The sequence below is a fragment of the Coregonus lavaretus genome, assembly GCF_964263955.1.
Source record: "Coregonus lavaretus genome assembly, chromosome: 23".
Classification (NCBI taxonomy): domain Eukaryota; kingdom Metazoa; phylum Chordata; class Actinopteri; order Salmoniformes; family Salmonidae; genus Coregonus; species Coregonus lavaretus.
Genome location: NC_140010.1, coordinates 24,299,370 through 24,321,250, shown reverse-complemented (window position 1 = coordinate 24,321,250; position 21,881 = coordinate 24,299,370). Strand labels below are relative to the sequence as shown.

General features: G+C 46.2%; 1 protein-coding gene across 1 annotated transcript in view; it reads left to right on the top strand.

Annotated features, from left to right (window-relative positions):
• Window positions 1–1,377: 1,377 nt before the first annotated feature.
• Window positions 1,378–21,881, top strand: part of LOC311098782 (astrotactin-1-like) — a gene marked incomplete at both ends in the record, with an annotated part of 287,871 nt that continues 267,367 nt past the window's right edge. Inside the window, one exon of the mRNA XM_084139347.1 lies at window positions 1,378–1,675. Within this exon, the coding sequence (XP_083995473.1) occupies window positions 1,378–1,675 (298 nt within the window). The remainder of the gene's footprint in view (window positions 1,676–21,881) is intronic.

The following is a 21,881-nucleotide window of genomic DNA, read 5'->3' as shown; positions in this document are numbered from 1 at the left end:
CCATAGGGCTCTAGTCAAATGTAGTGAACCATATAGGGAAATAGGGTTCCATTTGGGGACATACAGTAGACACTGTAGACCGCAATAACATGCCCATGAGCCATGTGCTGCTGAAAGATCACCCAAAAAGATGGGATATCATAGAATCTGAGATGGTGATTGTGATGGTGCTGTCTCGCTCTCTCCCACCCTGAGAGCTCAATTATGTTGCAGGTAACAGCTGGAAAACAATTGTGTGGCCTTTAATGACAGAACCGCTATACAGTTTGCTAAAGCCTTGCTCGACTGCTGGAAGGAGCTCAATATTACACAGGGAGATCATTCTTAGAATCAGACTTTGTGCCTTCTCTCTCTCTCTGCACCTGCCACTTGCCACTCAGATGCTCTCTTTCTTTCTACTGCCATGGTTATCAGACTAGAGGCTGTGCAAAACCCCATGCAAACTTTATTTCCTAATGAATATCGCATTAACCATCGCATTAATATATGCATGGTGTCTGTGATAGTTTGAGTTATGCAGTGTTTATTCCATCCAGTCCTCCTGATATTCATTGATTGTTTACTTTTCATGTTTCAATGACAGCAAGGGGTAGGGTAATCCATAATTTACTATTTTCATTTTGGGTGACCTAGCATACTGGAGTTACCTCTGGGTTTATTGAGAAGGCAGATTCTGTAATAAAACATAAGGCTGATGTTTTCAGATTAATACTGACAGTTTGTTTGGACCATTGCAAATCCTCACAATATGTGGAGGCAGATGGTGACTGTCTGATCTTATTTGGGGATTTTGATATGATGTGTTTAACCTTTATGATATGCAGATTTGTCTCTCATATGTTTTTAGGCAAATACTGCTGTAGCCTTAACATACACGTGTATGCCTACTTATTCAAAGTTTCATATTTTTTCATGAAGAAATATATTTACACTGTAGTCAACAAATACAAATACAAAAGACGACTAAATAAATACATGTTATAACTGAAGCCTATAATAAACACCTATGAACATTTTGGCGCGAATGAACAGTATCTCATACTGCGCTAGTCTAGTGGGCTCCCAGACAGTTGAGCAGCATTTCCAATGGCTTGATGTGGACAATTCCAATATTGGGGTCAGTAGTGCTGGGTCTATTTTCCTTCCCCGCAATCACACTCCTAAACAGCATTGAAATTATCAAAAATAATCTTTAACCATGTGACAGAGCATTTGGGGATTTATGCGAAATAAGAGGCGTTTATTTTCTGCGCTCAGCAACCCGGAAATGTGTGCTTTGCAAGCTCATCCCCCTTGCTCCTCTTCCTCCTGCAGGCAGCCCGTATTGAAGTGAAGCTAGTTTGAACAGAGACTAGAGGGGGATACGAAGCAGCAGTGATGCCGGGCATGATGATGGGTCTGAGATTGCTTTTCTCGCTCGCATGGATTTGTGCCTTCAAAGCTGCTAATATTCAAGGTTTGAATGCCGACGAGGACCATTCCCAAGATATGGAATGCAAAATGAAAAGCGTCACGGTGTCTGCACTGCCGTTTTTGAGGGAAAATGACCTGAGCATCATGCATAGTCCATCGGCTTCCGAGCCCAAGCTTCTGTTCACCGTCAGAAATGATTTTCCGGGGGAAATAGTCGTCGTGGACGATCTAGAAAACACCGAGCTCCCTTTTTTCGTCCTAGGTGAGTTTGGATGTCTCAACCTTCAGCATCCCCACTTGCCATGCCCATGCTTCATTAATTGTTTATTATTGTTATTAGAAAACGGTTTCCGCCATGTCCATTATTACACGTGAGATCAGTTCATACAATAAAATACACACTAGGCCAAGCTAAGATTCCTAATAATTTCACAGTGTACAGTGAGTAGGCTACATGTCGAGATAAACATGACGACAATAAGCCTATTTCAAACGCGAATCAGCACTGTAGACCTATGCATGGCAAACATAAACGACCATAATAACTAGTAATACCAAAATTAAATTGGCATTTTACAACAACTTTGCTGGTTTCAGGTTTGTTATGTACTATCAATCACTAGCATTGATAGCTGAAAGTGCAGGCCGCGAGCCTATTGATGATGAATTGCCACTCACTCAAGTAAAGGAATGTATGTACAAAATATTCAAGCTATTTGCAGATCCTATTACCTCACTGATATTCATAGACATATGTGTTTACATGCTGGGGGTGTTAACAGGTGTAGAGCTATATCACTACAACCTGTGATGTTTACAATGTATAGACTAGCCTAGATTGTAGACTCAACTCTTTAGAATAGCCTTGATATTGATACCCACTCCAACAATAATATAAACAACAATACATTTAAGTAATGTTCATTTTTACATGATCACAAAGTAAGTAAATGGTTAAAAGTCCACTATTAAAAATGTTCTTCCATTCTCATGGGGAAGGGGAAATAACAGGCAGAGCAGAGTCACTGACCACCTTCCGGAGACACTTGAAACCCTACCTCTTTAAGGAATACCTGGAATAGTATCAAAGTAATCCTTCTACCCCCCCCCCCCCCCCCTCCCCCACCCCCCCATAAAAAATAAAAAAAATAAAAAGTGGTTGTCCCACTTGCTATCATAAGTTGAATGCACCAATTTGTAAGTTGCTCTGGATAAGAGCATCTGCTAAATGATGTAAATGTAAATGTATTCTGTTTATAACTCTGGCCGCTGTCCATGGTGCTGATTTGACGGAAAGGACTCTTTGAATGGGGTTGTCTATTCACATGGCAGGACAATCTGTGCAGCTAGGAAGTGTGATGTGGGACTAGGTATGTATCCTAAATGGCACCCTATTCCCTGTATAGTGTATTACTTTTATGGGCCCTGCTCAAAAATAGTACACTAAATAGGGAATAGGGTGCCGTTTGGGATGTAGCCTAGCTGTGGTAAAGTTTCTGCCTTAAGTTGTGACAGTTATTTCTGGCCTATCAGGTTCCCTTTGCAGTATCATCCTGGTGACAGAGGTGTCATGACTTCACAGAGCCTGCACTTAGTTGAGTCGTCTTGGCAAACATTTGGAGTTCAGCAAAAGAACAGTAGTATAGTGTTGTCATAGGCCAGTATGATATCATTCTAATACTGATATCCAGGTATTGATTTAGTGTCTGTTTACAGCTAGAATGCATAGCATGCCAAAATTAGCTCTGGCATTGGTCCTACTGTAGGACCTGTATTGTTACAGGCCAATATGATATCATTCTAATAGTTATATTCAGCCATTGTTTTGGTATACTGTATGCTTACAGCTAGCAGGAGTAGCATGATTGGTCATACTGCTGTATCAGTGCTTCTTCTGTGATTATGGTAGCTGCTCACTTGTATTCAATTGCTTTTCCATTACTTTTTTGTAACATAAGACCTTTCTAGCCAATTTAGAATTTAATCAAATAAACTTTATTAATCCAACAAGGGGAAATTGAATTTGACTCCAGCAAGACACATACAGCAACAACATACACTAGCATTCCAAATGTTATTGTATTTTAGCAGCACACATCAACCAGTGGTTAGAATAATGCAACAAACATAGCACAAAGTGATGTTTATCTGATATATCAATCCCCATGTAAAGTAAAGTAAACTTTTAATGAATGTTCCGCTGGTGTCACGATCGTCGTATTGAACAGACCAAGGCGCAGCGTGATGAACGAACATGTTTAACTTTATTATCTTTAGTGATAATAGAACACAATCAACAAAACAAGAAACGACTCGTGAAGTCCACGGTAACAATGACCGAACACGGAACAAGAACCCACAAACACAAAGGGAAAATAGACAGTATAAATATGGCTCCCAATCAGAGACAACCAACGACAGCTGACACTCGTTGCCTCTGATTGGGAGTCACTCTAGCCAACATAGAAATAAACACAACTAGAACTACCAACATAGAAATCTAACACATAGAATGAACACACCCTGGCTCAACATATAGAGTCCCAGAGCCAGGGTGTGACAGTACCCCCCCCTAAAGGCGCGGACTGCGACCGCGCCTCAACTAGAGCAAAACAGGGGAGGGCTGGGCGGGCATACCTCCTCGGCGGCGGTTCTGGCTCCGGCCTTGACCACCACCCTCCAATAAACCCCCCATAGCGCCCCTGGTCCAGTCTGGCCCCGCTGGCTGGAGCTGAACTGGACGTAGCAGGAGCGGTTAGCTTCAGCTCCGTAGTGGAGCAGTTGACCGGTACCTTCCCAGGCACCGGTGGCCCAGGCACGGGTTGTGCTGGACTGACGACGCGCACCCCGGGCTTAGTGCGTGGAGGAGGAACGGGCCTTACCAGGCTGACGACGCGCACCCCTGGCCTGGTGCGTGGAGGAGGAACGGGCCTTACCAGGCTGACGACTCGCACCCCTGGCTTGGTTCGTGGAGGAGGAACGGGCCTTACCAGGCTGACGACTCGCACCCCTGGCTTGGTGCGTGGAGGAGGGACGGGCCTTACCAGGCTGACGACTCGCACCCCTGGCTTGGTGCGTGGAGGAGGAACGGGCCTTACCAGGCTGACGTCTCGCACCCCTGGCTTAGTGCGAGTGGCAGGAACAGGCCGGGCCGGGCTGGCGACGCGCACCGTAGACTTGGTGCGAGTAGCAGGAACAGGCCGGGCCGGGCTGGCGACGCGCACCGTATACTTGGTGCGAGTGGCAGGAACAGGCCGGGCCGGGCTGGCGACGCGCACCGTAGACTTGGTGCGAGTGGCAGGAACAGGCCGGGCCGGGCTGGCGACGCGCACCGTATGCTTGGTGCGAGTGGCAGGAACAGGCCGGGCCGGGCTGGCGACGCGCACCGTAGACTTGGTGCAAGTGGCAGGAACAGGCCGGGCCGGGCTGGCGACGCGCACCGTAGACTTAGTGCGTGGAGCAGGGACAGGCCGGGCCGGGCTGGCGACGCACACCGTATGCTTGGTGCGTGGAGCAGGGACAGGCCGGACTGGGCTGGCGACGCACACCGTAGGCTTGGTGCGTGGAGCAGGAACAGGCCGGACTGGGCTGACGACGCACCCCGTAGGCTTGGTGCGTGGAGCAGGGACAGGCCGGACTGGGCTGGCGATGCACACCGTAGGCTTGGTGCGTGGAGCAGGGACAGGCCGGACTGGGCTGACGACGCACCCCGTAGGCTTGGTGCGTGGAGCAGGGACAGGCCGGGCCGGGCTGGCGACGCACACCGTATGCTTGGTGCGTGGAGCAGGGACAGGCCGGACTGGGCTGGCGACGCACACCGTAGGCTTGGTGCGTGGAGCAGGAACAGGCCGGACTGGGCTGACGACGCACCCCGTAGGCTTGGTGCGTGGAGCAGGGACAGGCCGGACTGGGCTGACGACGCACCCCGTAGGCTTGGTGCGTGGAGCAGGGACAGGCCGGACTGGGCTGGCGACGCACACGTAGGCTTGGTGCGTGGAGCAGGAACAGGCCGGACTGGGCTGACGACGCACCCCGTAGGCTTGGTGCGTGGAGCAGGGACAGGCCGGACTGGGCTGGCGACGCACACCGTAGGCTTGGTGCGTGGAGCAGGAACAGGCCGGACTGGGCTGACGACGCACCCCGTAGGCTTGGTGCGTGGAGCAGGGACAGGCCGGACTGGGCTGGCGACGCACACCGTAGGCTTGGTGCGTGGAGCAGGAACAGGCCGGACTGGGCTGACGACGCACCCCGTAGGCTTGGTGCGTGGAGCAGGGACAGGCCGGACTGGGCTGGCGACGCACACCGTAGGCTTGGTGCGTGGAGCAGGAACAGGCCGGACTGGGCTGACGACGCACCCCGTAGGCTTGGTGCGTGGAGCAGGGACAGGCCGGACTGGGCTGACGACGCACCCCGTAGGCTTGGTGCGTGGAGCAGGGACAGGCCGGACTGGGCTGGCGACGCACACCGTAGGCTTGGTGCGTGGAGCAGGAACAGGCCGGACTGGGCTGACGACGCACCCCGTAGGCTTGGTGCGTGGAGCAGGGACAGGCCGGACCGGGCTGGCGACGCATACCGTAGGCTTGGTGCGAGGAGCAGGGACAGGCCGGACCGGGCTGGCGACGCGCACCGTACACTTGGTGCGAGGTGCCGGAACAGGCCGGACCGTACTGGGGACACACACCACTGGCTCTACCTCGGGATCTGGAACGGGCCGGACCGGACTGGTAACACACCCCAGTACCTCTCGCCGTGCCTCTACACCTTCCTTCCCTGCTTTGACCAGTGGCCCCCGTAACCTGGTGGCCTTCTGAATCCGCCCCTTTTCTGCCTCAGTCAGCCCCGTCGTCCATGCCGTGTGCCCCCCCCTAAAAAATTTCTGGGGTTGCCTCTCGCCTGTCCGACGTTGACACTGCTGACGCCGCTGCTCCTCTTTCGCCAGGGCCTTTCCCGGCGCTTCCTCCCATGTCCAGTCCAAGTTCTGCCCCGGGACACGCTGCTTGGTCCTTACTTGGTGGGTTCTTCTGTCACGATCGTCGTATTGAACAGACCAAGGCGCAGCGTGATGAACGAACATGTTTAACTTTATTATCTTTAGTGAGAATAGAACACAATCAACAAAACAAGAAACGACTCGTGAAGTCCACGGTAACAATGACCGAACACGGAACAAGAACCCACTAACACAAAGGGAAAATAGACAGTATAAATATGGCTCCCAATCAGAGACAACCAACGACAGCTGACACTCGTTGCCTCTGATTGGGAGTCACTCTAGCCAACATAGAAATAAACACAACTAGAACTACCAACATAGAAATCTAACACATAGAATGAACACACCCTGGCTCAACATATAGAGTCCCAGAGCCAGGGTGTGACAGCTGGGGAATTAAACACAATTCCATATTCTTCATGCAAGTAGGCAAACTTTTTCTCTGGAAAAAACATGCTTGAGAAGCTGCATATTTTTTTTTTTTGTGGAGGGGTGGTTCTAAGATAACTTACAGTCCCCTGTAGCTCAGTTGGTAGAGCATGGCGCTTGCAACGCCAGGGTTGTGGGTTTGTTTCCCACAGGGGGCCAGTATGAAAAAAATGAATGTATGCACTCACTAACTGTAAGTCGCTCTGGATAAGAGCGTCTGCTAAATGACTAAATGTAAATAACAAATGGGATTGTTTAAACTTTTTAACACGTGAGTTCCAATTAAGTGATAATACCCGAGAAGCCGGTGTTTGGAGGATACAGTGGGGGAAAAAAGTATTTAGTCAGCCACCAATTGTGCAAGTTCTCCCACTTAAAAAGATGAGAGAGGCCTGTAATGTTCATCATAGGTACACGTCAACTATGACAGACAAATTGAGAAAAAAAATCCAGAAAATCACATTGTAGGATTTTTTATGAATTTATTTGCAAATTATGGTGGAAAATAAGTATTTGGTCAATAACAAAAGTTTCTCAATACTTTGTTATATACCCTTTGTTGGCAATGACACAGGTCAAACGTTTTCTGTAAGTCTTCACAAGGTTTTCACACACTGTTGCTGGTATTTTGGCCCATTCCTCCATGCAGATCTCCTCTAGAGCATTGATGTTTTGGGGCTGTCGCTGGGCAACACAGACTTTCAACTCCCTCCAAAGATTTTCTATGGGGTTGAGATCTGGAGACTGGCTAGGCCACTCCAGGACCTTGAAATGCTTCTTACGAAGCCACTCCTTCGTTGCCCGGGCGGTGTGTTTGGGATCATTGTCATGCTGAAAGACCCAGCCACGTTTCATCTTCAATGCCCTTGCTGATGGAAGGAGGTTTTCACTCAAAATCTCACGATACATGGCCCCATTAATTCTTTCCTTTACACGGATCAGTCGTCCTGGTCCCTTTGCAGAAAATCAGCCCCAAAGCATGATGTTTCCACCCCCATGCTTCACAGTAGGTATGGTGTTCTTTGGATGCAACTCAGCATTATTTGTCCTCCAAACATGACGAGTTGAGTTTTTACCAAAAAGTTCTATTTTGGTTTCATCTGACCATATGACATTCTCCCAATCCTCTTCTGGATCATCCAAATGCACTCTAGCAAACTTCAGACGGGCCTGGACATGTACTGGCTTAAGCAGGGGGACACGTCTGGCACTGCAGGATTTGAGTCCCTGGCGGCGTAGTGTGTTACTGATGGTAGGCTTTGTTACTTTGGTCCCAGCTCTCTGCAGGTCATTCACTAGGTCCCCCCGTGTGGTTCTGGGGTGAGATCTTGCGTGGAGCCCCAGATCGAGGGAGATTATCAGTGGTCTTGTATGTCTTCCATTTCCTAATAATTGCTCCCACAGTTGATTTCTTCAAACCAAGCTGCTTACCTATTGCAGATTCAGTCTTCCCAGCCTGGTGCAGGTCTACAATTTTGTTTCTGGTGTCCTTTGACAGCTCTTTGGTCTTGGCCATAGTGGAGTTTGGAGTGTGACTGTTTGAGGTTGTGGACAGGTGTCTTTTATACTGATAACAAGTTCAAACAGGTGCCATTAATACAGGTAACAAGTGGAGGACAGAGGAGCCTCTTAAAGAAGAAGTTACAGGTCTGTGAGAGCCAGAAATCCTGCTTGTTTGTAGGTGACCAAATACTTATTTTCCACCATAATTTGCAAATAAATTCATTAAAAATCCTACAATGTGATTTTCTGGATTTTCTTTCCTCAACTTGTCTGTCATAGTTGACGTGTACCTATGATGAAAATTACAGGCCTCTCTTATCTTTTTAAGTGGGAGAACTTGCACAATTGGTGGCTGACTAAATACTTTTTTTCCCCACTGTATGTGTGGCACCATGTTTGTTGACATTATACAATGCATTCTGGGTGTCATGTAAATGTCTGTCACACCAAAGATGTTATAATAAAATGAGGTGAGGGATGGTTCACGCATCTTTCGAGTAAACTTCCAGAAGTGAATGAAGGGAAGTGAATGATGGTAGATGACACACCCCCTTCAACATGCATACTGAAAACAGACCAAACTCATCTTGTCTCCTCTTCTTATCTTTGGTTGACCCGAAAAAACAAACATGGCGGCGTACACAAACTACCCATCGTCGGATGACTTTAGATTTTTAGAGAGTGCTTTACTCTATTATTTCGATCAATGGTGAGCTCACTCGTGATGTGATGAATTGTAAATAGTCATTTATATTAGCTAATTCATATTATGGTTTCTGTCAGCCGAGAGTTAGATAAATATGACCGCTTGTATTAGCTCAATCTCAGCGCTAGGACTAATGTAGCTTATATTTTCCGCATTGGATGATTGTGTTATGCTGTCACCACTTCTGTGAATGTCTGAACATTGCATCCCAAAATAAACTGGTCACATCAAAGGGCGTCAAAGAGTTAAGATGGTCATACCAATGATTATTTAGATATTTGATTCATAATTTTTAGACCCCTTAAGGTATAAAAAAAAAATAGATTGGATGAAACATTGAATTTAGCATTACTGCTTTTTGCCAATAGAAACACTTTGAAAAACAGATTCACTACATGGAACAACAGATAGTCAGTCCCCAAAAAAATCTAAAGGAAATTTGTTCTGAAGTGTCTGTCCTATATCCGAGAGATATATGAAAGATCAGGAAACTATGTATTTATCCCCTTATATTAGGCACTAAACTATCTCCAAACTGCCTCTGGAAGCAACGTCAGTACAAGAACTGTACATCGGGAGCTTCATGAAATGGGTTTCCATGGCCGAGCAACCACACACAAGCCTAAAATCACCTTGCTCAATGCCAAGTGTCGGCTGGAGTGGTGTGAACAGCAAAAACAGGTTTTTAGAAAAAACAGAAATACCTTATTTACATAAGTATTCAGACCCTTTGCTATGAGATTCAAAATTGAACTCAGGTGCATCCTGTTTCTATTGATCATCCTTGAGATGTTTCTACAACTTGATTGGAGTCCACCTGTGGTAAATTCAATTGATTGGACATGATTTGGATATGATATGAAGAAAAAAAAATGTATGCACTCACTAACTGTAAGTCGCTCTGGATAAGAGCGTCTGCTAAATGACTAAAATGTAAATATAAAATTTGAAAAGGCACACACCTGTCTATATAAGGTCCCACAGTTGACAGTGCATGTCAGAGCAAAAACCAAGCCATGAGGTCGAAGGAATTGTCCGTAAAGCTCAGAGACAGCATTGTGTCGAGGCACAGATCTGGGGAAGGGTACCAAAACATTTCTGCAGCATTGAAGGTCCCCAAGAACACAGTGGCCTCCATCATTCTTCAATGGAAAAAGTTTGGAACCACCAAGACTCTTCCTAGAGCTGGCCACCCGGCCAAACTGAGCAATCGGGGGAGAAGGGCCTTGGTCAGGGAGGTGAACAAGAACCCGATGGTCACTCTGACAGAGCTCTAGAGTTCCTCTGTGGAGATTGGAGAACCTTCCAGAAGGACACTCATCTCTGCAGCACTCAGTAAAAGGCACATGACAGCCCGCTTGGAGTTTGCCAAACGGCACCTAAAGACTCTCAGACGATGAGAAACAAGATTCCCTGGTGTGATGAAAATAATTTTGAACTCTTTGGCCTGAATGCCAAGTGTCACGTGTGGAGGAAACCTGGCACTATCCCTATGGTGAAGCATGGTGGTGGCAGCATCATGCTGTGGGGAAGTTTTTCAGCGGCAGGGACTAGGATTCTAGTCAGGATTGAGGCAAAGATGAACGGAGCAAAGTACAGAGAGATCCTTGATGAAAACCTGCTCCAGAGTGCTCAGGTCCTCAGACTGGGGCGAAGGTTCACCTTCCAACAGGACAACGACCCTAAGCACACAGCCAAGACAACGTAGGAGTGGCTTCTGGACAAGTCTCTGAATGTCCTTGTGTGGCCCAGCCAGAGCCCGGACTTGAACCCGATCGAACATCTCTGGAGAGACCTGAAAATAGCTGTGCTGCAACGCTCCCCATCCAACCTGACAGAGCTTGAGAGGATCTGCAGAGAAGAATGGGAGAAACTCCCCAAATACAGGCGTGCCAAACTTGTAGTGTCATACCCAAGAAGAATCGAGGCTGTAATTGTTGTCAAAAGTGCTTCAACAAAGTACTGAGTAAAAGGTCTGAAAACTTATGTAAATGTAATATTTTATTTTATTTGATAAATTAGCAAACATTTCTAAAAACCTGTTTTTGTTTTGTCATTATGGGGTATTGTGTGTAGATTGATGAGGGAAAAATCAATTTTAGAATAAGGCTGTAACGTACCAAAATGTGGAAAAAGTCAAGGAGTCTGAATACTTTCTGAAGGCTATGTCATAGTTCATTTTTTAAGTTAAATATTAATACATTACTAGCTCAAACACTTCATCTGCAAAAATGACAAGTTGCATATATTACGCACACACACACGCAGAAAAGTCAGCTCAGACAAATCCAGCTCATAGAGGCCCACTCCATCAGCAGCAGATTTTTTATTTAGAATGGCAAATGTTAGTGCTATGTTAGTGTATCTAAACATACAGTTCCTGTATCGTATCGGAGCCCATGTATCTAGATACGTATAGAATCGTCTTGAAAGGGTAAGATGCACATCCCTAGTAATGACAGTAGTATGCTCACTTAGTTTGCTTAAGACAATATTTGCTGAAAAATGGAGTATGACACCACTACACTATCCAGGATATTTTTTCCACATTTCATAACTTCAAACAAAAGTCCTTGCAGCCAGGATTATAATAAATTGTTCCAAGTAGATGTTTGTGGTGCTAATTCCAAAAAGAGTCAATGTAAAAATATATCTACAGGGAAAAACAAATGCAGGATATCAAAGTTATATGCCTAGTATTTTAATGTATTTAGAGCCATCACATAAACACGGTGTTTAGGTGATGGCTCTAAATGAAAATACTAAGCATATAACTTTGATATCCTGTGTGTGCTTTTCCCTGTGGATTTATTTCCACGTTTCATAACCCATAATGCATTGCTTGGGTAAAATGTTGGGACAAACACCAAAGAGTCTGCTCTGCCAATTAAATGTGAGTCACAGCCCATGTTTTTATTTTATTAAATTTTTTATTTAACCTTTATTTAACCAGGTAAGCCAGTTGAGAACAAGTTCTCATTTACAAAGTTAGCCTTTGCTTTCCTAACTGCTTGTGTATATTGGTTCCTAACTTCCCTGAAAAGTTGCATATCGCGGGGGCTATTTGATGCTAATGCAGTACGCCACAGGATGTTTTTGTGCTGGTCAAGGGCAGTCAAGTCTGAGGAGAACCAGGGGCTATATCTGTTCTTAGTTCTGTATTTTTTGAATGGGGCATGTTTATTTAAGATTGAGAGGAAATTAGTTTTAAAGAACAACCAGGCATCCTCTACTGACGGAATGAGATCTATATCCATCCAGGATACCTGGGCCAGGTCAATTAGGAAGGCCTGCTCGCTAAAGTGTTTTAGGGAGCGTTTGACAGTGATGAGGGGTGGTCGTTTGACCGCGGACCCGTTACGGACGCAGGCAATAAGGCAGTGATCGCTGAGATCCTGGTTGAAGACAGCGGAGGTGTATTTAGAGGGTAAGTTAGTCAGGATGATATCTATGAGGGTACCCATGTTTACGGATGTAGGGTTGTACCTGGTAGGTTCGTTGATAATTTGTGTGAGATTGAGGGCATCTAGTTTGGATTGTAGGATGGCCGGGGTGTTAAGCATATCCCAATTTAGGTCACCAAGCAGTACGAACTCTGAGGATAAATGGGGGGCAATCAATTCACATATGGTGTCCAGGGCACAGCTGGGGGCTGAGGGGGGTCTGTAGCAAGCGGCAACAGTGAGAGACTTATTTCTGGAAAGGTGGATTTTTAGAAGTAGAAGCTCAAACTGTTTGGGCACAGACCTGGATAGTATGATAGAGCTCTGCAGGCTATCTCTACAGTAGATTGCAACCACCCCCTTTGGCAGTTCTATCTAGACGGAAAATGTTATAGTTGGGGATGGAAATTTCAATATTTTTGGTGGCCTTCCTAAGCCAGCATTCAGACACTGCTAGAACATCAGGGTTGGCGGAGTGTGCTAACGCAGTGAATAACTCAAACTTAGGAAGGAGACTTCTGATATTAACATGCAAGAAACCAAGGCTTTTACGGTTACAGAAGTCAACAAATGATAGCGCCTGGGGAGTAGGAGTGATACTGGGGGCTGCAGGGCCTGGGTTAGCCTCTACATCACCAGAGGAACAGAGGAGGACAAGAATAAGGATACGGCTAAAGGCTTTAAGAACTGGTCTTCTAGTGCGTTGGGTACAGAGAATAAAGTGGGCAGATTTCCGGGCGTTGTAGTAAAGATTCAGGGCATTATGTACAGACAAGGATATGGAAGGATATGAGTACAGTGGAGGTAAACCTAAGCGTTGGGTAACAATGAAAGAGATAGCATCACTGGAGGCACCGATTGAGTCGGTCTCCGGGTATACGACGCCAGGACAGCGGAGTCACTCACCACCTTCCGGAGACATTTGAAACCCCACCTCTTTAAGGAATACCTGGGATAGGATAAAGTAATCCTTCTACCCCCCCCCCCCCCCCCCCCAAAAAAAAATTGTAAAGTGGTTATCCCACTGCCTATAGGGTGAATGCACCAATTTGTGAGTCGCAATTTGTGAGTCGTATGCTAAATGACGTAAATGTGCCCTTGAGCAAGGCACTTAACCCTAATTGCTCCTGTAAGTCGCTCTGGATAAGAGCGTCTGCTAAATGACTAAAATGTAAATGTAAATGTAAATGTAAATATGGGGGGTGGGACAAAAGAGCTATCTAAGGCAGGTTTAGCTGGGCTGGGGGATCTACAGTGAAATAGTACAATAAGAAATAACCGAAACAGCAATAAGCAAACCATATTGACATGGGAGAGAGGCATAAAGAAATCACAGGTGTAATTTGAGAGAGCTAAGACAACAGCTGGTAATGGCGACACAGTTTGGGCTGAGGCTAAACATAAACAGGATGCGGTACCGTAAAAAGGAACAGTCCAGCAGGCATCAGCTGTATAGCTGAGTTATCATAAGGTCCGGTGAACAACAATAGGATAGTTCGGAGGTAGTTCGGAGGTAGTTCGGGGGCTGCTAAAGCACTAGCGAGCAAGAGGCCACGGCTAGTGTGTGCTAGCGGGCCGGGGCTAGCAGATGGAATCTTCGTGGTCGACGTCGTAACGGGAAGCCTGTTGTAACCACATCAGACGATTTCGTCGGCAGACCAGTTGTGTTGGATCGGCGAGGCTCCGTGTCAACACTAGGTGGTCCCGTCCGGTTGACAGAGAGGTAGATAGCCGGGAGATGGGCCTGGCTCATCCCATGGGCCTGGCTCAAAGCTAGCTCAGGTTGATTAGCCAAACCACAACGGCAATTTTGTTGCAGCTAGCTGGTAGCGATGAATCCGGTGTTAAAGGTCCAGTGATTCAGTGATTCCGGCAGAAAAAACGATATGTTCTGGGTCGATAACGCACTGTGCAGACAGTGCAGACTGGCCGAATAATAGTCCAGGCTAGAGCTGGCTGGTAGGTGGTGCAGGCCACGGACAATGGTGAAAAACCGCTAACGGTAGCTAATAGCAAGTAGCTAGTTAGCTGGCTACTCCCGTCCGGTAGACCGAGAGGTAGATAGCCGGGATATGGGCCTGGCTCTAGGCTAGCTCGAGGCTAACTGGTGCTTGCATCGGGGGCAGTGGTGATTAGCCAAACAGCAACATCCATTCGGTTGCGGCTAGCTAGTTGCGATCCGGTGATTAATGTCCAGTGATTAAATTATTCCGGCAGAAAAATCCAATGTTCTGGGTGAAATACCGCTAACTGTGGCTAATAGCAAGTAGCTAGTTAGCTGGCTAGCTAGTTTCAACTGGAGATTCTAGATAAAAGGTAAGTCAATAATAGAATCCGTTCCACATTGAGTGAAGCGGGTTGCAGGAAAGTATATTTTGTAGAAGGATGAAAAGTCTGATAGGGAAATATGTATGAAAAATACAAAAAAACTGGGTATTTACAGGCTATTTACAGACACACGACAAAAACAGGACTGCACTGCTACGCCATCTTGGATTCACCTTTAATTTAATTTAATTAATTTAATTTAATAGTTTCAATAGAGGTATGTTATAACCTTACTTATGGTCTGCGTCTCAAATAGAACCCTACTGCTATGGGTTGCGTCTCAAATAGAACCCTACTGCTATGGGCCTTATGGGCTCTGATCAAAAGTAGTGCACTATATAGTGAACAGGGTGCCATTTGGGATACACCCCTAGTCTTATATCAACTTTACCCAGTAGTATAGAGCTGTACTGTACCTTCATCCTCCGATGAGCTAATAAATCAACCTTTGGGAGGGAGATTTCTCTGTATTTACTCTGACAGCCGCTGATTCTCCCCATATGCTGGATGGCATCACATGCAGATGCTGATGTATTACAAGTGAATTAATGGAATCATGTGGTATAGCCTACATCTGGGGAATTAACAATGGTTCACACGATCCCATCATTATGAACATGCATAGGGATTTTTTGTTAATACATATGCGACATGCAACTGAGAGCATTTGCAAAGTTATGTGTGCACCCTGATATTAATAATAAAGGCCATGGCTATGGATACGGAGGTTTCGCCCATGCCCCTGCTCGCCCCTCCGGAAACCTATTTCTTAAAGCTAAGGATCCGGATCACGCTCTGCGCATGTGTTATTTTACACACACATTCGTTTTTCTAACGTAGCTGCTGCTCATATTGTATGAAGGCTACAACCTTCTCTGTCTGTCTGTTGTAACGGATATTACAGTTGCACAAGCAGGACGCAGTCCCTACACTTTGGAGAAAAAACAATCAGCGTTTTGTGTGATGATGTAGGCTAATCTTTATAGTTGCTGCCATATCGTAGTTCCTGAAAAAATAACACTACTTGCTTGACTGCCTGTCTGCCTCCTGGGCAGCTTAGCCAATGTGTGCGATGATGATGATGAAAAAAAATACATTACATCGCTAATTAGACTGCAGCTGTGTCTTGCTTTGTTCCACCTCTGGGTAGCCGAATGTTCTAGGCAGCCGTGTGTGAAAAGAGTCTGAAAATGGATGAGTTCGCTTTGCATCGCCCGGTGCCATAGTTATGCCATATATGTATATGCTGATATCGTGGCGAGAGTAAATAGCTGCATGTAACTCATTAGCTAAGAAGAACATGAAATCGGTAGACTGCCTGTTTGTGTCGCGCTTATGTTTGCAATACTGACAACAAAGTTTGTACAAACATGTCGATTACGTATTTTGTGTAAAACATGTAAATAGCTGCATGTAGCCTACTCCCCTCCTGAAAAAATTACATGGAATTGCTAATGCTTACTGAGGCATGAAATGCAATAGTTTGAACAGTTTTGTGTACAACATGAAGTTTGTAGGAAATCGCACTTATGCTTAATAACCCACTGAGGGGAATGCAATAGTTTGAACAGTTTTGTGTCCCACGTGAAGTTTGTAGGCTACATCAGTGGCCAGAAAAAGGCGATTAAAGATGGGGGCGCGGCAGCGGAACACTCAGCACAGCAGCTATGTTGGCAGCGGAGTGGGCACTCAGCTACGTAAAATAAATCCTGCACATGCGCAGAAATATCCTTATTTTTTGCCTGGTCAAATTGGGATACAGAAACTCCGTATCCGTAGCCACTCTGAATAATAAATGCTTAGTCCAGAGATAAAGCTAGAATCCTTAATTGCTATGTACATTTTTGGACTTGAAAATTAATTATATATTATGTATAACCATTTATGCTCGAAGACGATGGTCAGTCCTTGCATCCACAGCTCTGTCTATGAATTTTAGAGTGGTTGCATTTCTCTAGGCCCATCCCTCAGTTTTTAACCAAAACAGAGGCGGGGTGTTGGCTTTGTTATTGTTTCAATTAAGGGTTCTATCTTTAAATCACCATCCCAAAGTTGTTGTTATAAGCCAGTTGGCATTTGAGGATTATTGAAATTCTTTGTCATTCTTACCTTTATGCTCCATAAATTAGTAGGAACCAACTCTTATGTGTGTGATTTCAGCTCTGTACAGTAATCAGAAATTCCAGCCCTAGCCAATGTATTGTTTTAATTCCAAATGCTGCACAAAAAAAACATTTTAGTTCATTTTGTTGCTAGCATTCAGATTTGGAGTAGCAATAGCAATGGGATATCAGTCTTCCAATGACAGGGTTTTACCCAGATTTAAAGTAATTAGTCAACTTCAGGATAAATGCTGCTTCAGGTGTTTACACCTCAATCTCCACAGTCTATAAATGCTTAATGTGTCCTTATTACTAATGTAGCGTTAACAGAACACATGCAAGAGTTTGAAGCCATTTTTAATAGGATATAATTGGTTCCCTTTTAGTAATGCCCAGGGCTCTCAAAAACCACCACACACTCACACACACTGACAAGTACAGGCATGCATGCAAATACAGCATATACACCCACCCACACACCCAACCACTCACTCACCCACCGACTCATCCACTGGATGGAACGAGTCGGCTCTAGTCACCGTGTTCTGCAGTGGACTGCAGGAGGTGGAACAGATGGAGTTAGCCTGCCGTGATGACAACCTGTCACTCGACCAGCTCATCAGCATGGCGATCCGGTTGGACAACCTCCTGCGGTCCCGACGAAGACCTGCACGGAATCCAGAGCCCATGGCTACACCTACTCCGTGGCCAGAGCCAATGGAGGTGGGCTCTGCACATTTGTCCGAGTCAGAGCGTAGGAGGAATCCTATGGTGGAGAAAGGGGTCATTTCTCCCCAACCTGCCCTCTATCCACTAATAGGCGAGGAGGTGACAAGCCAGGTAATTCCTCTGCTCCAACCCAGGCCCAAACTCCCTCCGTTCCGTATCATCGTGCCAGTGGTGTGGGACGTGGACGCCGACATACGGCAGGCCCTGCGTACGGAACCCACACCTGCACAGTGCCAAGAGAACCGTGCCTACGTGCCCACGGGTGTGCGGGACCGCCTCTTTTCCTGGGCGCACACGCCGCCTGTGTTGGGTCATCCTGGGATAGGCCGTACCATCGCCTGCCTGACTGAGAAGTACTGGTGGCCCACCTAGGCTAGGGACGTCCGGGTTTACGTCTCTTACTGCTCCATCTGTGGCCAGTCTAGACACCCAGACACCTCCCTTATGGAAAGCTCCTTCCCCTGCCGGTTCCACAACGACCCTGGTCTCACCTCTCGGTGGACTTTGTCACTGATCTTCCCCCCTCCCAGGGGAACACCACCGATCTCGTCGTTGTGGACCGGTTTTCCAAAGCTTGTCGCCTCCTTCCTCTGCCTGGGCTACCGTCGGCCATGCAAACCACGGAGGCTCTTTTTACGCACGTCTTCCGGCACTATGGGATCCCGGAGGACATTGTGTCAGACCGTGATCCTCAGTTCACCTCACGCGTATGGAAAGAGTTCATGGAACGCCAGGGGGTCACGGTCAGTCTCACCTCCGGGTACCGTCCTCAAGCTAATGGGCAGGTGGAGGGGGTCAATCAGGAAGTGGGCAGGTTCCTGAGGTGTTACTGTCAGGACCGGCCGGGGGAGTGGGCGGATTTTCTACCTTGGGCTGAGTACGTGCAGAATTCCCTCCGCCACTCCTCCACTAGCCTCTCTCCTTTCCAGTGCGTGTTGGGGTATCAGCCGGCCCTGGCACCTTGGCATCCGAGCCAGACCGAGGCCCCTGCGGTGGACGAGTGGTTTGGGCACGCTGAGGAGATCTGGAAAGCTGCGCATACTCGTCTCCAGTGGGCAGTGCGTCGGCACAAGGCAAAGGCCGACCGCCACCACAGTGAGGCGCCTGTTTTCTCTCCAGGCAACCGGGTCTGGCTCTCCACCCGCTTGCCCTGCCGGAAGCTGAGCCCGCGGTTTGTGGGACCGTTTAAAGTCCTTAGGAGGATTAATGTCCTCTGAACATTGAGGGAGGACCGGCGTACTCGGTCCGTGAATTCCTGGATTTGAGGCATCGGGCGGGGAGTCTCCAGTACCTCATCGACTGGGAGGGGTACGGCCCAGAGGAGTGGTGCTGGGTTCCTGCGGTGGACATCCCGGACTCTTCGTTGACCAGGGATTTTCGGGTCCTGTGTAGAGGTTACATCCCTTTTGTATACAGTGGGGGAAAAAAGTATTAAGTCAGCCACCAATTGTGCAAGTTCTCCCACTTAAAAAGATGAGAGAGGCCTGTAATTTTCATCATAGGTACATGTTGACTATGACAGACAAATTGAGATTTTTTTTCTCCAGAAAATCACATTGTAGGATTTTTAATGAATTTATTTGCAAATTATGGTGGAAAATAAGTATTTGGTCACCTACAAACAAGCAAGATTTCTGGCTCTCACAGACCTGTAACTTCTTCTTTAAGATGCTCCTCTGTCCTCCACTCGTTACCTGTATTAATGGCACCTGTTTGAACTTGTTATCAGTATAAAAGACACCTGTCCACAACCTCAAACAGTCACACTCCAAACTCCACTATGGACAAGACCAAAGAGCTGTCAAAGGACACCAGAAACAAAATTGTAGACCTGCACCAGGCTGGGAAGACTGAATCTGCAATAGGTAAACAGCTTGGTTTGAAGAAATCAACTGTGTGAGCAATTATTAGGAAATGGAAGACATACAAGACCACTGATAATCTCCCTCGATCTGGGGCTCCACGCAAGATCTCACCCCGTGGGGTCAAAATGATCACAAGAACGGTGAGCAAAAATCCCAGAACCACACAGGGGGACCTAGTGAATGACCTGCAGAGAGCTGGGACCAAAGTAACAAAGCCTACCATCAGTAACACACTACGCCGCCAGGGACTCAAATCCTGCAGTGCCAGACGTGTCCCCCTGCTTAAGCCAGGACATGTCCAGGCCCGTCTGAAGTTTGCTAGAGTGCATTTGGATGATCCAGAAGAGGATTGGGAGAATGTCATATGGTCAGATGAAACCAAAATATAACTTTTTGGTAAAAACTCAACTCGTCGTGTTTGGAGGACAAAGAATGCTGAGTTGCATCCAAAGAACACCATACCTACTGTGAAGCATGGGTTGGAAACATCATGCTTTGGGGCTGTTTTTCTGCAAAGAGACCAGGACGACTGATCCGTGTAAAGGAAAGAATTAATGGGGCCATGTATCGTGAGATTTTGAGTGAAAACCTCCTTCCATCAGCAAGGGCATTGAAGATGAAATGTGGCTGGGTCTTTCAGCATGACAATGATCCCAAACACACCGCCCGGGCAACGAAAGAGTGGCTTCGTAAAAAAGCATTTCATGGTCCTGGAGTGGCCTAGCCAGTCTCCAGATCTCAACCCCATAGAACATCTTTGGAGGGAGTTGAAAGTCCGTGTTGCCCAGCGACAGCCCCAAAACATCACTGCTCTAGAGGAGATCTGCATGGAGGAATGGGCCAAAATACCAGCAACAGTGTGTGAAAACCTTGTGAAGACTTACAGAAAACGTTTGACCTGTGTCATTGCCAACAAAGGGTATATAACAAAGTATTAAGAAACTTTTGTTTTTGACCAAATACTTATTTTCCACCATAATTTGCAAATAATTTCATAAAAAATCCTACAATGTGATTTTCTGGAGAAAAAATTCTAATTTTGTCTGTCATAGTTGACGTGTACCTATTATGAAAATTACAGGCCTCTCATCTTTTTATGTGGGAGAACTTGCACAATTGGTGGCTGACTAAATACTTTTTTCCCCCACTGGATATACGTGTTTGTGTTGGGTGGAGTAATAGAACCCCTAATATGTATTCCTGCGCCTGTATATTATAGTACTAAAATACTTATTTGTGCTACAAAGAAGCTGCAAGGCTGAGTTGAACTCCAGGGTAATAGGTAAGTAGGTAGGTAACTTGATGACCAATCTTAAGCCCACAATTCTCCACCAGTTTTCTCCTGTGAAATCTATCCTGGACATCAAGCACAGGATTGCTTGGTTTGTTTGTCAGGCATTTCTACAGAGATAGAGCACCGAGAGGTTATGTGCCAGTGAATGGTTTCCATGACAACATCTGAGCTGGCGCTTAGACTAGTCCCTTGAAGAGAGGTAGTAGCTATACGAGCACCTTTGTTGAACATCAATTGAAAATGACTGTGTGTGGATCTTGCCAATATGCATGGGGCGGCAGGTAGCTTAGTGGTTAAGAGCGTTGTGCCAGTAACCGAAAGGTCGCTGGTTCTAATCCCAGAGCCGACTAGGTGAAAAATCTGTTTATGTGCCCTTGAGCAAGGCACTTAACCCTAATTGCTCCTGTAAGTCGCTCGGGATAAGAGCGTCTGCTAAATGACAAAAAAAAGTGTCTTTGACTTCTTGAAAATAATCAAAATGAAGTCTACTTTTTAAAATCTAATTTTATATTAATTCTAGTCTAAATAAATATTCAAATTGTATACCTAGGCCTATTCTAAAATACATTGGCTGTGTTGCATTCATATTTTGGAAATAATCACAGTCAAGCACAGCATGTGAAATAATATTGTGCTGTCATTAGCAAAGGAGTTTTGTGTCTGCAGACTGCAGTGTCTCAGTAGTTTGTCGGTATAGGTGTCAAACCGTATTACATCCACATGCTTTTATTTGACTCTTGGGTTAGGAAGGCTCAACTGGGTGCAGTGAAAGAATATGAAATGTATATGCAGTCTCACATATACTGTACAACAGAGAGCAAATTCTGGACACCCAAACAGAGCAACAGTGGTTAGGAATATTTTTGTCCCTTGGAAAGAGTGAGACGGTCTTGTAATTTATGGCAATTCATGAACAGCAGCCTTCAGAGAGTTCTTAAGGCAAATAAAAAAAGATTGAAAGATGTTACAAGATAAAATGTACAGAGAGTTCTTGGGCTCATCTCTTCAATTAGAACCAGTGTCCAGATGTTTCCAGGTTATTGAGGGTAAGGTACAGCTTTCCCCATTTCCTCTTC